This window comes from Columba livia, chromosome Z, assembly GCF_036013475.1.
Source record: "Columba livia isolate bColLiv1 breed racing homer chromosome Z, bColLiv1.pat.W.v2, whole genome shotgun sequence".
Taxonomy (NCBI): Eukaryota; Metazoa; Chordata; class Aves; order Columbiformes; family Columbidae; genus Columba; species Columba livia.
In genome coordinates this window covers 53640898-53661300 of record NC_088642.1, presented here as the reverse complement: position 1 = coordinate 53661300, position 20403 = coordinate 53640898, and the positions used below count along the sequence as shown (strand labels likewise).

At 41.3% G+C, this 20403-nt stretch overlaps 1 protein-coding gene across 5 annotated transcripts in view; it reads left to right on the top strand.

Moving 5' to 3' along the window:
• NTRK2 (neurotrophic receptor tyrosine kinase 2) overlaps window positions 1–20403 on the top strand; it is a 208354-nt gene that overhangs the window by 136512 nt on the left and 51439 nt on the right. For all 5 annotated transcript variants that reach the window (XM_065045879.1, XM_065045881.1, XM_065045878.1 and 2 more), the window contains one exon: window positions 17301–17431. In XM_065045879.1, coding sequence (XP_064901951.1) covers window positions 17301–17431 — 131 coding nt within the window. The remainder of the gene's footprint in view (window positions 1–17300; window positions 17432–20403) is intronic.

Below are 20403 nucleotides of genomic sequence, written 5' to 3'. Positions count from 1 at the left end.
CCTTCGTTGCTGAAAAGCAGAGAAGCCATTCTCTGAACTTTATTTGTATTCGAAATATTAATATAGCAGCACTGACCTTACTGAAGATGAGATATCCCATCATAATCCAAGTAACAGGTTCTAGCACAAAAATACTGCTGTATGCAAAATTTCAGTTCCTCCAAAGGATTTGACACGGACAAGTATTTGCAATAGCATAGGAATGGAATTGCAGAATCCTTCTTTGATTATAAATTTGTTCAGCATGGGAGAAGTATTTTGAGCAATTACTTTTAACTCACAGCATTCAGATCAGGACATAGAGTTTGTCAAAAGTCGGTTGTAATCATATCTTGGGTTTTGGTTCAAACATCTGTAGCTTTAACTTCCATTCTGTACATCCTGTGCACTTGCAAGTGATTTTTACTGGTTAAGTTTTTTGGGAGTCAAATTTGGTAGCCTCTGGATAGGGATGAGGACAATGATCAGAGGAGCAGTGTGCTGATGTTCAGGCATCCTGCATAGGCTCCTGTATGAGATTGGCATCCAGTTCTTCATCTGGTGATGGCCTTGGAAGAGTGGTTCATCCACCACAATGCAAAGTGAGAGAGGAAGGTCCTAGTGCCTTTATCATTTTGGACAACCAGAATAATGCAGCCTTCAGTGAATTATTCTATCCTCAGTACAAGTCTTCCCCCTCCAAAGTTCCAGGGTAATAGCTGAGATTTTAAATGCACAGAAGTAAAGCTGTTCAAAAATAGAATTTTCCTCCCATGGGAGATTTCAGCATTTCAAAATTACTTTCTGATTTAAAATGACAATGTAAGTTAAAGCAGAGGGCACTTGAATCAGTTTTGTCTCAAGTTTCAAATGGAAATGTTGAAATGGAAAAATGTGCATCTTCAATAAAATTTAAATAATTGGGTAGTTTAAAACGAAGTGTTTATCTGAGCAAATATTTCAAAATTAAGATTTTTTTTTTTGGGGGGGGGGTGGTTGTGAGGCAGGAGGGAAAGCTTTTTTCTGCTTTGGAATATTGAATTTGATTATTTGTTTTAGAAAGCCAAAAAGGTAACTGAAAATCAACATTTTCCTGCTGATGAATCTTTGAAACTTTATTTATACCATTAACATTTTCAGTCAATTTTTTGACTGTTTTTATACTGAAGTCAGTACTGTGGGAATCAAAATTTTGAATGTCCTGACTTGTGTTCAATTAATATTTGGCACATTTTCTTTCATTCTTATACCTTTTCCCATTAATTTTTTTGTTGAACTTATCTGGGAAGGGGAGTAACTTTAAAAGATGAAACTCCACTGAAGTCAATGGAGCTTTAAATATTGGCACCAACAGATAATTTGTCTCATGGAGTGCAGTTACATTGTCACATCTTGAATGTTCTTCATTCTCATGATAAACATTGCTAACGGAGTCCCTTTTCAAGCATTTATGCATTTATTGTTTTCAAAACCCCTTTCCTCAGAGAGGTCAAAAGCTCTTCTCATCACCATAGGGAGCCCATGGGAATTTCAGCATTCTGAAGTACAGCAGGTATCCAACTGCATTAAAATGTTAATGCCTTTTTTCCTTTTTTTTTTTTTTTTTTTTTAAAAAAAAGCTTTGTTTTTTTCATTAATCAAAAGTGTTGGAATCTGATTGTTTTTCGATTTGGAGGAAAAACATTCCAGCAGGAAAAATGTCACATTAAAATCAGATTACTTCAAACTAATCCATAAAAGAAATCCCCCTAGTGAGAAGGCCCTGTCCCTGATTACGTCGTATCACTAGTGTGATGCTATAATACCATTTTTCTACCATGTTTCTGGTAATTTTTGGTATTATCTATGCAGAAAATAGATGGCACATCTCCTCTAAAAGCCAAATGTTTTCCCCTGCTTGGCTGTACAGTAAAGCTGGAGTTTTCCCTCCTTGCCTATGTTGATATTTTTCCTTAAGAGTGGAGAACAATGCAATTACTTATTTGCGTGTGTTACTTTAGAGCCCCAAGGTCCAAACAGGACCTCACTGTGCGAAGCACTGCAGGACTCTGCAGCTGCAAACAACCGCTGCCTGAAGAGCTTTTGGGCTATGACCTCGCTCCCATAACCTGGAGCTGGTTGGTTGGCCCGTGGGCAGGTCACGATCCTGGGGCTTAACGTACACGGTGAAGAATGGGGGAAGGATGCTTCCTTGTCTTGCCCACAAGAGCAGGGGGCCCCAGGGATTAAATCCCTTGCCCCAGCTCACACAGGAAATCTGTGGCCCACCCTGAGGTGGAAGCCAGATCTCCTGAGTGGTCCTCTCATCCCCTGACCCATCCATCCTTCCTCCCTGGCGTCGTGTTGGCCTCCAGCGCAGAAACTTCTACCCGAGGAATTTTCCATTGAGTTCTGCTGCTGATGAGTTTCTTTCTCACCAATAGGTGGAAACTGACAGCCCGGTTTCTCAGGTGACACAAGGAACGGTTCTGCCATCCCAAATGAGGCAGGAAAAACATCACGCAGAACAAGGAATTTTCCATAAGAAACTGTGCCATAGCAACTGCAAAAGACGTTGAAGCACATTACACTTTCTCAGCTTGTTGCAACCTGTGCTTTGATGCAACAGGACATCAGAAAAGCGAAGACTTGGGTTTTTTTTTTTTTGTTGTTTTTCTTTTCCTCACTTATTTCTTTGGCCAGGAGAGTGATTGCTTTAAGTGGTGCTGCTTGATCATAAAGAATTTATTGCAAAATTGTGTAACCTTTCCATATCCGTCTCGAAAGTCTGTGCCAGAGCCTGTGTTCTGGCATGCACTGTCATGCTATAGCTGGGGAGGGTGAGGGAACTGCATCTGCAAACTTCCATAAGAGATCACAAGCTTTTGAAATTGTAGGATAACTAACCAAATGGGATGCAGAAATATTTCCAACAGGATGGCAGCTGTGCTATTTGTGGCATCAAAATAAAGTTGAGTCACTAAGAAGTAGTGATAAATAAGCTAGCAAAAGTTTCTGTCTCTTTTTCTAAGGATATCCCAAATATGATTGTGTAGTGTAACAGAAAAAAAAATCACTGTGTAGAAACAAGTGGCTCTGGTGTTGGTTTGGATATGGGTGAAGTCTTGCTGTACTAGGGACAGCATTTAATTAAAATGTATAAAATCTTTAAGGGAAGTCTTTGCATGGCAGATGTTTAGTTTGTTCCTGAGCACCTGTAACAGGCTGTTCAGGTTGAAGAAATCTAAATTAACAGACCTAAAATGCTTAAGTGATAAAACAGGAGAAAATCTCATTAGCACTACTAATCAACTGAGGTCTGGAGATTCCCTTTCTTTTGAACTGGGGCCATTTAGCCACCTTTCTTTTATTTTTTCAGAGATCATACTGCACCCTGCCCATATTTAATCTCTACCTTGTGTCTCTTCTCAAGCCCTCCAGCAGTGCAGTCTTGTGTTTCTCACAGGACACAACTCCATGGTGTGTATGATCCACCTTTCCTATGTATCTTCAGATATGAATTACTGGGTGGAAAGCTGCAGTATATAGCACGTTTGCTATGTATTATATGTACTGTTTTTTCATTCAAACTCACAACCTGTCCAATTTCTGAGGTATTTCTGAGGCAAGATGTACCTCTTTTCTGTCAGACTGCTTGTTTCGGTGACAAGCCTGTCACTGATTTGGGAAAGTTGTATCAGACTCCTGTAAAGCCGGGCTTGAACTAAAAAGGCTGTACTGGAGCAGGGGTCGTCATGGTTGCCCTCAACTAGGACTTTCAGCAAGGTGCGTCTGTGAAAGCACAGTAGTTTTTGTGCTTTTGTAGCAGCGGTAATGCAGATTCTCAAACTACTTGCTCCTAGCTACTGTAGCTAGCTTTCAGTGCAGTTAGTTATGGGCAAAAATATATTGTAAAAGTCCTGAGAAGAAATTTTTCCCCATGATGTTGCTCAGTTGCTTAGCTAGAATAGCCCTCATTAGGATGCAGTTTACCATTTTCCTCAGTTTCCACAACTGGCATTTCTGATGGCTGCTTGACACAATATGAAGGAAAAATATTCCAGTAACCCCTGTTCAGAAATCTTTATTTGTTTACATTTGTGAAGGCGTGGAAAGGGAGCTACAACAAATAGTTTTGAAGAGCTAGTTGTGGTATGTCAATTCCCTGAGGGGCTGTTTATTTCTGTGCAGGATAGTAGGTAAAAGACTGTAAACTAGTAACAACATACAGACTGAAGTAAGCAAAGAATTAGGGCAGTTAGCTAAGCAGCAGGCCTCACATTTTCTTTTCTTCATGGCAGGTCTTTTTTTTTTTTTTCTTAAATTAAGGGATGCTGTGGGTTTCTTAATTGCTTTCTTCAGCAGCTGTAACTGTTAATCTAGAAGGACTCCATGGAGTTTCCCAGTTTACATTTTTGTGAACAAGAGCAGGATTAGTTTCATGGCATACAAGATAACACTGAAGGCAATGGAAGAAAAAACATGGTGTTATAAAATTTTTTTTTCTGAATATATTTTTTTTCTTTCCAGTAGCTTTGATTTTTGACTGTGTTATAATGCACTTTAAGGTGGCCAGAATCTGTAAAAATAAATAATTCATTGCAGCCAAACCCATATCTGAAGAGTCTCCACTTGAGATTTTGGAAGTAAGAAAGTGATGGCAGTGAAGAGTTTGGGCCATTGTTTTCAGAATATAACAAATATGAACTTTGATGAATATGAAATTTATACTTTTTAGCTTTGTGACATAATATTTTTTAAAACCCCACTATTATGAAGCAGTTAGGTAACAATTTCTGGCCTTATTTTCTAGGTGAGGGAAGCAATGATAAAGGGATTCACTCAACAGAAGCCTTGTAAGAGTGGTTTGCCAGAGTACTCGTGACAAATGCCTTTTCATCTCTACGTGTGTGTGTGTGTGTGTGTGTGTGTGTGTGTCTAGGTTTCAGAAGCAAATGATGTTGCCTCTCTGTAGTTTCTCTGTGAGGAAAAATGCAAATCAGTAATGGTTATTTTTGCAGTTGGAGCCTGTTGTATTCTTGGAACATGTGGCTATATAACTATTCTCATATCGAAGAAAATGTTACAACAAGGGAAAAAAAATGTGGCAGAAGCAATGATGAACGCAACACACTAGCCTGTAAGTTAGTTGAGAGTTGTGCATGGGAAAACATTGGAAAAACCACCCAATAAATCTTGAAATCAGCTTATAAATAATTATGTTAGCTTCTCATCCTTCCTATTCTGCTTAAAATTCTGACCAGAAGGACAGGCTAGAAACAGTGTCCTGGAAATTTCTTGTGGACCATTTTGTGGATGTTGGACTGCAAAAAGGCAAAGTAGCCCTCCAGGTCCATAACAGGCTCCAGACCAAACCTTCCTAAAATCAGGTCTGTACTTGCCCTCCTGCTGGTGGTGGTCTTGCAGGAGGCAGCGGTGAATCAGCACTGCTTGTAACGTGGTCTGTTAATCTGCCCTGGTGACATCTTGTCTGTAGGGCTGACCGTCAGGCTTTGTATACTTCAGTGTTTTAGTTAAGTGCAGACAGAGTGCATATCGATGGACAACGCCTGTTTCCTTAACTGCAAGTACCAGTTCCAAGCAACGCAAGATAAAATTTCTTCTGTTTCATTGGTAACAATACAAATCATGGTAATTTTTAGTATTTCCTTTACTGATAAGCATGTGGGGTTTTCTGCCGTTACAGTTCAACAAATGAAGCAGCTATTTGTGTTGTTTTTTTCTGCTCAATGTGCTTTCCAAGTACATGAGTATGTAGGCAGCTCGTATTTATTACTGTGGGAGAGAACTTGAACTTCAGAAAGGAGAAAAAACCCTAAATTTTGTCTTTGTTCAGACTATGGTTGCTGTAAATACAATGGTGTACAGGAGTGGGAATAAAACAGTTTTATTTTTTAAAAGCAACAGTCATACAGATGCTAGGTGAGAAGAGAACTTTTCTGGTCCAAGCGTTTTTGGTTTCTTGCAGAGATTGCCAGAATTACATTTGTGTTCACTTCAGTCTATAACAAGAATTGCAGAAGATTAAACTGTTAAGTAGGTTCCAAATATAAAGAACGCAGGGGAGAAAGGTGACTATGATTTATGGTGACATTTATTAAGCTTTTACAGAATATCACACGTGTGTACTAGCTATCACCAAAAAATTAACTGGTATTAATTGGTCAGAGCTGCCAACTCGGTCTGCTTATGAGTGTAACACTCTGCTTTAGGTCATGTTCATTATACTGACATCGTATGTCAGATTCTGAATAAAGTTCATTCAGCCATTTCTGCCGTTCTTCTTGTTTCCCTGCTATGTGTGTGTGCTGCTATCAGTGAGAGTTCATGTCTCGGCAAAGTCCGGATCTGTGTGCTTTGGGAAAAACATGTCTCAGGTATCTGCTCAGTGGCCACTTCTCCAGCAGCAGCGGGGCTGTGAGGGGGCATCATTCGATTGAATCAACCCTGGTGTTTTCCTCTTTCTTGGCAACTCACTGGAACAAAATGTTCAAAGCTCTTTCTTCCTCCTTTCCCTCCTCCTTTTTTTTTTTTTCCTCTCTGTCTTTCACTTCCATTCCTCAAAAGGCTATAACTGGATTCATTATTGTGAGATAAATGAGCCAGTAAACTTCCATGCATTTTGCTGCATTTGGGCAGCTCCTGTTCCTTAGTGACAGCTGCTTGGCTCAGCACACTGTAATTATCAACTCAAAACCAAGATGCTTTTAGGTGCTGAAAACATATTGGCAGAGCTTGAACTTGTCCTTAACCTCGTCACAGGCCACAGCTTTAAAAGATCCCATTGAATGGTTGGTTGGTTGTGTTGTCACTGTTGATACTGGGGCTCTGACTGTTCATCGTCACAGTGAACCCCATGAGAAACAATTGTTACCCTAAAAGAGTACAGGTCTTTGTTTTTCATTAGCTGTTGACAGATTGTATAGTTAACTTTCGATTAATGTATCTGTGTTCATTCCATTTGTCTAAAATACCGTTTTATTGATATATGGGAGGGGATTTATACATGTTAGTGAAAATCTACAAAACTCTTATTTAAGCAGATGTCTGAAGGGAACTTTGCTGAGGAACAGACCTGTTGGTTTGTTGTCTGTAGTAGAACCAAGGCACTCTTTGCTCCTACCGTAATCCTGCCTCTGTTTGGCTGGTGGCTGGTGCCTAGCTGTCCGCAGCCACAGGCGCACAGAGCGTGGCATCGCCTCTGGTCCATTGCACAGCAAGTGGCCCTGGGCTGTGTGTTGCACAGACCGCTTGCGAGCAGCTGCACATAGTTGAGACTTTTGGCCCCTCACCAGACTTCTTTTAGCAAAGAAGGACGACTCCTCCTCATTTGTCGGAAATGTCGAGAAACATAATTTCAGCTGACAGATGACACAGTCCAGAGCTCAAGTGATTGGAAGATTTCTCATATTATCTGCTAGATCTGTTAGCTAGAGGTGTTAGTTTTCATGTTACATGAAAATAACATGCAAATCCAAGAGGGGAGAAGAGAAAGTATATGACATTTTTTGGAAGACAAATGATCTGAAAGATTGTCAATCCACAGCTTTCCTTTTCTCATAGTATCCATAGGGCAGGTTGGGTTTTCTGTCAGGACAATTAGAATAGGCATCTATGCTGCTGCTGCTATTGAAAAAAGGCTTTGAAGTGTTCGCAATTCCTGCTGGGCTACAGTTTAGTGTAATTTACAGAGCAGTTCCAAGTAGGAGCACCACTGTTTGCCTAAGCAAAACTCAGTGGAAGTGGAACAACAGTCACATTCGCATCTTTCCCTAGGATTTCAGGGGCTGTCAGACCCTGGAGAGTGACAAGAAGTTGCCCAGGCTGTAAAAACCTCATGACATTTATACGCAGAACAATTTGTGTTGTTCGCCTAAAACAAACTTAGACTTTATCGTCTTAGTCCTTCAGAGGATGCAGGGCAGAAGAACCAGGTCAGCAGAGGAGGTGATGTGTCATCTGTGATAAGCAGATCTTTTTAAGCTTGAAAAATGAATTGTGCTAGATTTATCTGGAAACACTTTTTTTCCAGTGCATGTGCAACAAAAGAAAAATCATCTTTTCTTTGCAGTTTTTGAGAATCTGATCGTGAAGAACACTCAGCATGTTCAGGCTTGCAAGCCCTTCCTGACTTCATTTGGATGACCTATAAGTGAAAACTTATAGGGCTTTTGTTTGAAGCTAGTACAACGTAATAATATTTTGACTGCACTGTGGCTGCAATAAAGGTGTCTGTCACAGCCCAGCAGCAAAGACAAATTTTCTGAGTGTACCTTGCATGCATATACAGGATGTTTCAAAAAGATGGACCCAGTTGGCTGGCAAGACTAGTGGACTTGCACGGGATATGCAGAAAACTCTCTTGAATTCTTCTCACATTTTCCTCTGACATGGTTGCCCTGTGCTCTTCCCCTTACATAAACAGTCTGTTTCCTCAAATTGTCGATACCAGTGATGAATGCTCTTTGGCATCGGTGGATCCATATTCTTGCGAATGACTGAGGCCAGGGGCTGTTTGTGCTCTGTGCGAGTAATCATTTGAAACTCTATGCCCCGTCCTTTCAAGCAGTCAGAGTTTCATTCATGGGTGGTTCGTAGTTGCAGAGATATAGTGATTTCAAATTGGGTCCATCTTTTCAGAACAGCCTGTACTGCCAGTAAAAGCTGCCTTTGTTTTCCACAAGCACTGGGAATCTGAAACTGTAACGGGCCAAGGAGGAAATGCCCTGTAGCAACGTAAGCCTCTGTAGATGGCCTGCCCTAGCAAAGAGGTGTGACAGCCTGCCAGTGAAACAGAAGCAGAGCAACAAATGCCTCACCATGGAAGGACACAGAAATGCTGAAGGACAGCGCATCTGTAAAAGAGAATACCCTCTTTTTTCAGGTCCATTCATATTTTATGATGGTTTTGCTCATGTCTCCTGTCACATGGGGCTTTGGGGCAGTACAACCCTTAGTGCTAAGCCTCTCTGCATCCCCAGAGGACAAATTGTGATTCTTCTTGAGGGAGACTCAAGACTTGTTTTCTCTCCTTCCTGCTGATTTTCTTTCTCAGTGAATAATACAGAGATCTGACCAAAGGGTGAAGAAGGTTTCTTATTTTGCTTGTTTGTGATACCCAATGTCTTTGCGAGTCTTTTGTGGGTCCTCCTCAGAGATAACCAAACGTGTAACTTTTCTGTGTCTTTAAAGGCCACTTAACAGCAAAACCCCAAAAAGGGGACAGTACGCACAGAATCAGAAGAGCAAGTCACCACAAAGCGGGAGAGCCTTAATGATATGCAGTTAAGGATGCAGGCAGAGTCTGAACAAACTTTCAGCGTTTGAATTTACCTCATTTGGCCCAAAGAATGCAAAACATGGGCGTGCATAAGATTCAGCTTTCCTCATGGAAAGACATGCAGTGTGCTGCAGTCTGATAGAACCATGAGAAGTGCTCTAAAGCAGAACAAAAATTATTAGGAAAAGCATAAATAATATGTTTAAAAGTGATACACAGAAGGCTGGGTTCTGTTGTGCTCCTGCAATGTTTTCTCTATTGTTCCCTTTTCTTTCCGTGTACAATAAGCTGCAACAGGGCAGACCTACCCATCCACCATGGCAGATCAGATGCTATGCCACCTTTTAGCAAAATAGTTCAGCAAAAGGTAAAGGTTAAGTACATGCTTAACTTTTACAGAAGTGAATAGCATTTGTGACTGTGACCTAAGCACATGGTTTATTCATTCACAGGCTTGAAAGCTCAATTTACTTTTCATATCTCATTTTGAAAGGCTACCAGTAAAACCCTTCTGTCCTCCCTTACATCAGGGTACAAAATGATTTCCTTTTCCTTTTAAAATGAGAAGAGAAAAAGCAACACAGAGAAACCTACATCAAAAATAGGGCAATCTACTTCACATTTCACCTTTATACCTACTTAGGCCAAGCCTGAATATGGCTCAGTCTCTGAATGTATAATTTTTCTTTCAGGTACTGCTCCTCAGACTGGCATCCTGGGATGCTTTTCAGACTACACCTGTTTCTCATAACAAAGATAGAAAAGAGTTAATATTTTGAAGACAGTATATTTATTAGCCCTGCTTCCCTGCAAGCATCTATTATATGAGATATGCTACATGGTATTTCCCCATCCTTTGCTGAGTGCTTCTGTTTCTGCAGCACAGAAGATCCCTAAACATTAGTATCACGCTGAGGAAAGGATTTCCTGGTCTGAGCTAAGAGAAGGGTGGTGGTGTGAGATCATTGTCTCCAGTTAACTTAAACATGGAAACCAGACCAGGTCTGCCACAACAAAATAATATTAGCAGAAGTTTTATACAGCAACTCATGCACAAAGTTTTACAGTCAATCTTTTGGAAAAAGTGCACTAAGATTACAAATTAAGTGTATACACATTTGCAAAGACCATGTTTGGTCAAAATTCCAACACAGTTTTCTGCTTAAATCTGGTTTACCATGCTGTACTGAAAAGTTGTTACTGGTCTAGAGGCAGCATAGAAAGAGAAATATGAAGCGATTAGTATCTTCTACTTATTCTGAACACAGAGCATCAAATTCAGCTGTCAGTTGTTTTCATAGATCCCAATTATTTTAGCATGTAACAGATCAAATCCATATTTAATACATATTTAAAACTGAAATAAAAAACAGTTTCAGGTTTCTAAGGCTTGGGGGCATTTTGTACCTTAGTTTTGTATGAAAGGGCAAATTCATGCCTAGAAAAACTGTTGACTTTGTTATTCTTGTTTTCCTGAAGGGTGAATGTAGCTCATAAACTCATGCATTTAATGCAATGATAGCATTGTTATTATAATTTATTATTAAGTAGTTCTTGTTTGATTATAAAGATCTAATCAAGTATGGGAATATGCCTATCTGTAGCCAAACTGAGAGGATCTTGGCCAACTAAAACAAATGCATTACCGTAACAAAAGAGTAGGATAAAAATCCCTCACCAGAGATCAAATATTAACCTTAAACAACAGCAGACACTTGAGTTTCAGCCAGAGAAGAGACACACCAGTGACAGCAAAATGAGTTTACAGTGAGCAAGAGCAGTGGTGTCCCTGCTGCTGTGGGCAGGTGTGGGAGGATGGAGCACCTTCCTGGGAGCTGCAGCACTATGTCACGAATGGAAGCCTAATTCTCAGCCCACACAACAGAAACTCTCGGGTTTAAAGTATAAATGCTGTGAGGATGTAAGTTCTAAACGAAGCAACTGAAAGGTTAAGCTGCAGCAATCACAGATTTATTTGATTTATCATCAGATGTAGCTCTTGACAGCTAGGACACCCCTGTGTATTATGCCATTCCTGAGAGAGCTCACAGGTTCGCCTTCCATAAATGTTTCCAGTTCTTCCAGGAAGACCACTGTCTATTCAACTTGCCCATTGAATGTGTCATTATGGCCCACTTGGGATCTGATGCCTGTGAAAAGTCTGGCAAATCACTGATGGCCACTCGGGGATACCTATTTCACAACTGTTGAGTTGAATCATTCTTTTTCAAAGAAACAAAACAAAATTCAAAATTATTCAGAAGGTGTACTTGTACAGGTAATGTGACAAGGCCCAAGTGCCTTTCTGACCTAGTTCTTCTGTGGATCTTCCTTACTCAGTTTTCTGTAGCCTGTACCAGCACCTTTCATTTAGAGCAGTGTACCTGAGGAGCTTGTGCTTGTTGGATTATTTTCCTTCTGTTAAAGAGGTGTGAATTGAATCTTAGCTGTGGAACATATATATGAAAACATGCTGCTTGTTGGTTTATGCCTACAACAGCTGAGCACCAGTCTTGCATGAGAATTTGTTGCTGCTGTCTAGTAAAAAGTAAACAACAATAGCACTACACAAAATATATATAGAGAATAATAAGTAATGAATGCCATATGGGATAAATACATCAAATAATCAGAAATATGCTCTCAGAACTGAGCTGGCCTACTTCTGCATATGGGCAATGCTGACATATTGGAAGGTTAAAAAAAAAAAATAAAAGTAGTTGTTGTTGGCTTTTATTGCTGTGTTAGAGAGTAGGTATCTCCATGTGCCAAAATTTCTACGGTGGCAATAGCATGCAGAGCTGTAGGGATGCTGCTACTGCAGAATCTGATGGCCATCAGGTTAGACTTGCTGTTTGCTGTTTGTAGTGATTTTGTACCCTCCTGCTATGGGATTCTCTCTGAAATTCTACCTCTCCTTTTATGCAAATGACAAATGTTGTGCAAATTTGGTACAAATACCTGAACAATCACTCTGCCATTTACACCTGTTTTTTCTTCCAAGATCTTAGAAATTATTGTGTCTTCACAATTGAAAGAGAAATGGTGAGAGAAGAAATTAAGGAACTCAAAATGTCTTTGTGTGGTATCTCATGTCGCATCACAAGCTGAGTCTTTTTCTGCTGCTACATTTCTTCTTATGCAACTCTAAATATGTATATAATATTACCTTGCCTGGTTGGCATCTTGAGCATCCTCACTCTCTTCTCAGAGTTCCCGGACAACACATTTCATCAGGAGTGTTCCACATGTGTACTGCTAGCAAAATTTTGAACAGTATCCGAGAAGGCAGACTAAGCAGATGATTTAGGTGGGCATGCAACACAACACGATCTTTTAGTGTTGGTAATTCAGTGAGCAGTGATGCTGGAGCCTGTCTGCTGTGTCTCTTACTGTCCATCAAGCAGTGAGTCCATGTTGCAGCCTCTCCATAAGGACAGATCTCTCCTCTGTTCTGCTGTTCTCATACAGGAGAAGCAAATACATCTGAAACTTAGAGCACTTGTGATATTTTAATTAAATGAGGTGATCAAGATGAGACACACTCATACATACCAGATAACTATGTAATTTTTCATGTTCTTTAGGAAACACAGCCTTAAAAGGACTAGTGTGGTCTTCAGACATGCAGAGATATAGGGAGCTTATTTTATGTTTTTATTACAAGTCTTGTGGAGAGTGATACAAGAATGTGACTTCCAGTTGGGAAAGTCAGCTTGAAATAACTAATTTTAAAAGGTTGTTGAAATTTTTTCTAGAGAAAATGACTGGCAAAATAGAGAAAATGTTTTCCTGGGTGAGGTTTCCATCTCTTTGTCTTAGAGCAAGAGTGTTGATTATGTATGTTTAACACCAGACCTTAAAAGGCTGCTCAAGCTAGCAGAGGAAGTCTAAAACTGAGGGGAGGGAAATGCAAGCCAGACAAGCTAAAAATTAAGGGACAAAGAATAAAGCATGCATTTTTATTAGCAATGAAAATGATTACACGTTAGGGCAAGTGAATAGCTCAGACTTTCAAATCAAGACTGGCACAGCTGCTTTTTGGAGGCAGCCTCCTGCCAAGCACAAGTCATTTAACTCAATAACAGCACTTTGTGCTGTGTAGAAAAAGGTCAGCTTAGGTGGTGTAATAGTCACATGTGATGGTCAGCTGTTCAGACCTGTTGTTTGTGACTGAAGGGAAAATACTTCCACTCTGCCACAGCATTTCACTTTATAATTACGTGCAGAAACATTTTAATAATTTATACTGCTGAGTGTCCTGCTGGCTGTGGCTAGAATCAGTCGCATCCAGCTCAGTGAAATCAATGTGGCGAGGTGATCCCAAGTTGCCTGTTTCACTGGGACCCACTCCAGAACGTTGTGTGACCCTCTCTGTTCAGCCTCACCACCCAAGGTAGGTTACCTGGGGAGTGCGATCCCGTGCCTGCAGATAGCGTTTGCAGGATGAGGCATTGATGCCTCACTTCCAGCGTGGTGTGTGCTGTTTGTTAGTGAGTGAAATACCCAGGAGTCCAGCTGTGTTGGTGGCATGTCTCGGAGACCTCAAGATGAGAAAGCCCTTTTCTGAAGTTGTGCTCCCTGTTGTCAGACGATTTCCTGAAGTCATCCGTGGGAGACCCCTGCTTCTGTGGGCATGGCTGTGTGGTTATTTAACACCACAGGTTCATTTCAGCATTTAACTTTGTTTAGTTTGCTCAGTCTGACTTTGTATTTTGTTTCATCTTTCTCTTAAGTATTTCAACTTGACTTAGCTTTTTGCTTAGTGTAATGTATTTTTTACAGTAACCAGACAGAATCTTTTAAACCAGGGATGGTGTGCTTTTAAAAGTACAAATGGCAGCTCAAAGATAATCATCATTTAGATTCAAAACGAAAATACATAGCTGTCCTTGGAATGTTTCTGTATCTTTGTCTGTGAGACAATGTTATGAGACCACTTCTTTGGTAATTTAATTATGTCACCTCTTTGGCCAAATTCTGCTTTGTTTCTTTGGTGTAAATCCAGGATAATCTCTTGGACTTTAACAGAGATAATTGGCTTTATCCTGATGTTAACTGAAAGCAGATTTTGACCTGAATTTTTCAGGGTATCTCCTGCTGAAATCTCCTCCCACTGAAGATGGTGTCATTACGACTGGGGCCCTAAGTATGCTAAATGGATTTTTTCTTTAGCTCATATTTCCGTCACATCATATGTGTTTGATTTACTTACATTGCTTCTATATTTAATCTCTGCCCATTTAGTCACATTTACTGTCATTTTTTATTTGTTTAGTAACTCACTGCAGCTCAGAAAGGTAACAGGATGGATAGAGCATGACATGTTGCAAGTGTGTTCTGCGCAGATCTCTTATGTGGCTTGCTGCATTCTAGTTTTAACAGTTTGGTTTATGTGATGGGTTGTTTATTCAAATGCCTTGTTTATATAAGACCATTTAGCAGCAGCTGTAAGCATGCTACAGAGGAGTAGTAGATAGGTTTCTTACTTATTTTTACTCTATTGTTTCTGAGGTCCTCTAGGAACTTCAGAAGAAAAAAAAAGAAAAAAAACCTTTGTACTGCTAAGTTCAACATTGGGGGTGTCGGGGTTCAAAATGGAGACGACCCACGCAAAATTCAGAAAGTCAGCTGTGTTTGTCACCAGGTCTTTGGCAGCTGCAGAGAGAGCCTGAAACTGAAAACAGAAAAACTGCCTCTGCGGGAATTCTGCTGCTGACGCCAGTAGGATGGGATCTCAGCCCCACTCCCTGTCTGTGGGCTTTGTCAGCATTTTCAGATGGTGACACTGGTAACGTGGAGCTGAACTTTCCGCCCTAGGAAAGGAAGAGAGGCAACCTCCTGGTGATGCTGGTCAAGCAGAGGGAAACAGAAGAATTCCCCAGGAGGCAGGGTTGAATGGCAGGTTTGGCAGGGAGTAAGGGGGAGTTCTCATTTATCAGGAAGCAGATTTTAAAGCAGAGATCAGGAGGTATGCCACGCTCCCATGCTCAGGCGGCGTGCTGCGGCAGTTGTCCTCCTTGCCTGTCCACCTTGTGACTGGCATTAGCAGAGCCAAGGGGTGCCACTTAATCTGCATCCATGGGGAAAAGGTGCATTTTCTTTCATTTTGTGCTTTACTTGAAAAGCCAGCGCTGAGGAGGAAGTTAAAAACAAATTTGTACTGACAGCAGGTAGCTGGCCAAGCAAACATACCCATTTTTTTCATCTCTGTGATAAAACTCAATCCTAAACCAGAACAGAGTTCAACAAGAGTGAAAAACATTGGTGCTGTGTGGTCTTGTTTCATGTGTACTTGGCTGTTAATGGGACCTGTGGCCTCTGGTGGGAGGCCAAGCACCAGAAGAGAGGATGGGCGGTTTCTCCGCCTGCAGCTGCCCACTGCAGGGACAGGAGCAAGCTCTGGTGGGTCAGGGGTGGCATGAGGAGAAGCTGGCTTTCCTCACCCCACTCCCAGGCCACAGTGGGCCTGCTTGTGTGCTGGCCTGGGGGTTTCTGGCAGGTGGCAGCTGGGTATGGTGGAGCTCCATTCCTCTGGTGTGCTGCCCACCTGGCAGACTCATGACGGAGACTCCTGGGGACACCACTTGCTCTCCTGGCTTGCTCCAGCACCAGGCTCCCTCCACATACACATATGTGAATATGAAGTCCATGTATATGCAGTGTACTTGTGTTACATCACTGTAGGCTTAGGGTGTGGGACATTTTTCTCTTGTAGACCATGGCTACTTTCTCCAAATGCTGGTGACAACAGTGAGGACAGGCTGTGCCATTTCTCCCCAGTGCTGTTACCAGCAGCACTCTGTTTTCCATCTTCTACTAATGGAGGCAAGTTGGTTTCTGCAGGAGTGGCCACCCAGTTTGGAACAGGTGTGTGGCCAAGCATAGAGGCAGGGGTTGGTCTGCATCTGAAGATATCCTAAATTATTGGTGGGGTTCTGTCTTGGTCCCTGCAGTTTGGGAGCCAAGGTGAGATTCATGTCTTTGCAGAAGCCGGCTTGATGCCTGAGCATCACTGTCTGCTTCACTTGTGTGTAGGATGTAAGTTGCAAATAGGCCTTGTCCAGGTAGGATTGAATTTCAGTGTTTGCTAAAGCAGCTAAATGTGCTGGGGTTAAATTCATCAGTAGATGCTGACTGTTTGATACAATTTCACCGTCACAAGCTGTCAACCTTGTTGAGTTGGCCAGTTAAACTGCCCTTCCAGCTGCTTTGTTTAGCTTGAATATTGTAAATTGGTAATGTATTCTACAAAATTTGGTACAGTCTTTTAAATATTAAATCTTCTAATGGAAGCTTGTGCTGAAAGGGAAATGTAAAATGAGTTGAACAAAAATGCTCAAGGACTTTAATGTCTGCATCAATTGATTCTGGGCAGCAATTAAACTAAGCGTCTGTCCAGTATGCTATATAAAACCTTTGTCCATCTTTTATTTCTTTTACTTCAGAGCAATACTGTAAGTCATGTTTCCAAGAATGAAATTTCTGTCTTATTGTAAATGTTTTATAGCACAGAGAGGGAAAGCAGTTGAACAAGTGGTAAGAGAACAAGAGAGTTAGTTGGATAAACCTCCTTCTGAAAGGGAGAACATTTTGTTTTCTTGGATTAGGTTAATTTTCAAAGTTTTTGGCTTTGCATGAAAGAATTCAGCTATTGTTAGAGGCACAAAAATAGAAATGTTGTGAGAAAAGTTTGATTTGTTTTCAGCTTCTTTGTCTTCACGTTTTAAAAAAAGCAACATTGGCTGTTATGTATGCTCTGCAGCAGTCATTTTAACATGATGATAAATGGCCTTTTCCCACGTGACTCTTAATTACATTTCTCCTTATCCAGCAAATGCGCTACTGTTGAAATATAGATATATTAACTTGGTCTTCTTGGGCAAAGCACTAATGAATGACACATGGGTGCTCTGATTCCTTCCATGTCATGTGCCCCACTCTACAGGCAGCTCAGTGTCCACGTGGCTGTAAGCATGGACTCTGTCCCATCCTGGCCCTGCAGCTCACTTCTGACCTCCATTTTGTGTTCTCTTCACAGTTGTGCAGCACATCAAGCGTCACAATATCGTTCTCAAAAGAGAACTGGGAGAAGGAGCCTTTGGGAAAGTTTTTCTGGCGGAATGCTATAACCTCTGTCCTGAGCAGGACAAGATCTTGGTGGCAGTGAAGGTAAAACAGTCTAGGGTTTCTGTTATTAATTCATGGTCACAACTAATGCTATTTTATTTGTAAATGATCATGTTTGCCCATTCTGTAGCCCAGGGTAACTGCTCTGATATATGTGGAAGCGATCACAAGGCTAATGGAGTGTTAAGAGAATGCGATATTTGATCTCACTGTGGATTATCAAATGAGAGCTTGATTTCATAACAAATAGGGGGGAAATGGACTGTGTCACAAAGGGGAAAAATCTTTTATGATCTATCTGAAATATAATTAGTGAAAAATAATGTCTAGGTCATTAAAAATACATGTGACATATATGCACGTCTGAAAACATAATCTGTTGCTAGCTAAGTGAATAGGTTATGTGTATAATTGCTCATCAAAGAGAGCCTTTCTTTTTCAGGATTGTGCCATTCTCTTAGCCACCAAAATTATTTGTGGGTAATTGTCATTCACGTTATAACAAACTTGTGGGTCATGTTGTTATATTCTATTAAATACTGGCTGTATGGAACTCCAGAAGTCATGACATGTTAGACCTGGAGGAGTGATTCTTGATTACACAGCTCCTGTCAAGTCTCCCAAAATATACTCCAGAGAATGAGGAAAGTACAGGAAAACAGCCATGACCTTGGAGTTTCAAGTATACAGCGTAATTCTCACATTTTGGGGGTGGGCAAGGAAGATAGGGAAATAAAGCATTTGTTTGGTTCTTCTAAAGGGCACAGACTACATGGTGTGTTGGGAGTCTACCAAGGAATAAGAAGATTTGCAGCTTGGACACCAAAACTTCTTCACAGTACCAAGTGTTTTCATCTCCCAAAAAGGAAGGGCTGAGGTTGATTGTCACCCTCAGCTATGGATGTAAGCTGGAAATCAATATTGGTGAAACTACACTCTTAAGAGTTTACAAAGTCTCCCTGGCAACACTCTTACCTCCATCTGTGTTCTGCCAAAAGCTTAACAAGGCATTTGAAGTGTCTCATTAAATGTAGGGAGAATACATGCATAGAATTTGGCCTGTGCCTAGCGATCAGAAAATAATTTTATCTGACCAGTCACAATTAGGCAACCATGTGTGCATTTTGGATCAAACCATACAATAAAAGAAATTGAGTAGATCATCTTTTTGAATTTGCAAACAGAAACAGAGTATTTGATCTGGCAGTGCGAGAACATGAAAGGAGGGTGGACTTGTAGAGTGCTTGCTTGTTCCATCAAAAATAACAGGTTTTTTGGGGCTTGCCAAGGTTACAAGCTTTTGAAACTTGGGAGTTGTTCAGTCACGTTGACTGATAAGGAAAAATTAAACCCTGAAGGGATATATCATAGACAGGAGAAAGCAAGAGGTCGGAGATGACACAACTAGATCTGAATGAATTTTCTATTGTATTTTGGTGAAGCTAGAGTGGAAATTACCTTTCCTCTATCACTTCAGGGAACTGCTTGATAGCAAAATAAAAGTCTTTCCATTCACTTGCTCCCTTTGAAAGTCCTGACCAAATGGAGCCTAGCACTTCTGCCACTAAGTGCTGCACTGTGCTTGTTCTCTGTTCCTCTTTCTCAGTGTAATTCACAAGGAAGAGCATTCAGCCTTTAAAGGGAGAGATGTCTCCATGGATTTAGATGACAAACCTATCAGTTTTCTGGACCGGTTGTCATACTATTTTTTTTTCTGCCAAATTCAGTCTTTGTAGTGTCCTTAATAAGGATCTTGCAGGAAACTGTGGGGAGAATTACCTCTGGGGACAGGTTGTACCCATTTTATGTTTCCTGCACTGCCTCTTGAAGATGTGACTGTAGCTGCTGTCAAAGAATGAACTTTTTGGCAAAGTTTGCCCTTGGATTGGTCTCCATATAACTGAGGAGCTGGTTGCCTTGTGCTTCTCTCTTTCACCATGGTACCAACTGTAGCTCACAGGTATTCTTTGTTCACAGTGAAGGTCAAGCGATGGGACCTCACTGGTGTGCAGAGAGCTAGCCAGGGGACTGTGTCAGGACCCCAACACTGGGCACAGGGTTCAGCAGTGAAATGTGTGATTTTTGTCTTTTTGTTTGTTTGTTTTTAGTCTTATAACAGCAAACCTGGATGCAAGCAGTGGAGGGCAGCTCCTCCTGGCACACAGCAAGGGCTTCAGAGAGCTTCTCTGTGCTGACCAAAACCAGGACACAGCAACCTCTGTGAAATAGATTTGATGAGCTCAGTGGGAATGCGTACTTCATGAGGAGTACGGTGGTGCCAGGGAGAATTTGGCAAGTGAGGAGGCATGGTATTACCTGCATGGCGTGAATCAGGGTGGCTGGTGGTCCTCGAGTGCTGCCCGTTCCTGACGGTTGCTCAGCAACTGTGTGCCTGGCCCTGAGCATCACTATCGGATTCAACAGGCATCCTTCTCCTTTTCAGCTGGCTGGTATCAAAGTGCTGATGTTGCTACAGCAAATTATTTAGAAGCTAAGAGGTCCAGAAAAATCTGGGACGATACAAAATCAGGCTTTGCATAAACAACCAAAGTGCTTGAGCTTTTGATCCATGGAAGAGGAGAATCTGTTTCAATTCATTTCAACCATCAGGCTTTTTTTGGGGAGCACTGAGTGTTTGGAAATGCTGTCTGTGGGCCAAACCCTGTGAGCAGGGAGCTTAACCATGGGTTAAGCTTGTTGCATGGGCATTGTACTGCCCTCTCCCCCATGTGTGTTTATACATTGTATCAGTACACCCTTTTCTGCAGACAGGTTTGGAGAATAGAGGGTGAAGGAAGAAGGGTTATTGTTTCCTCGCAGACCATTTTGCCATACCGCAGTGGTTGTTTGGGCCTGGATCGGTACTGTCTCCTCAAGGGCTGGATCCCCAGGCATAGTCTTCCACTGCAGAGTGGTCCAAAAAGATGGGCCCAATTTCAAAGCAGTATGCCCCAAAATTGGGTCCATCTTTTTGAAACACCCTGGAGTTTAACCTGGCTGGAGGTGGAGATGAG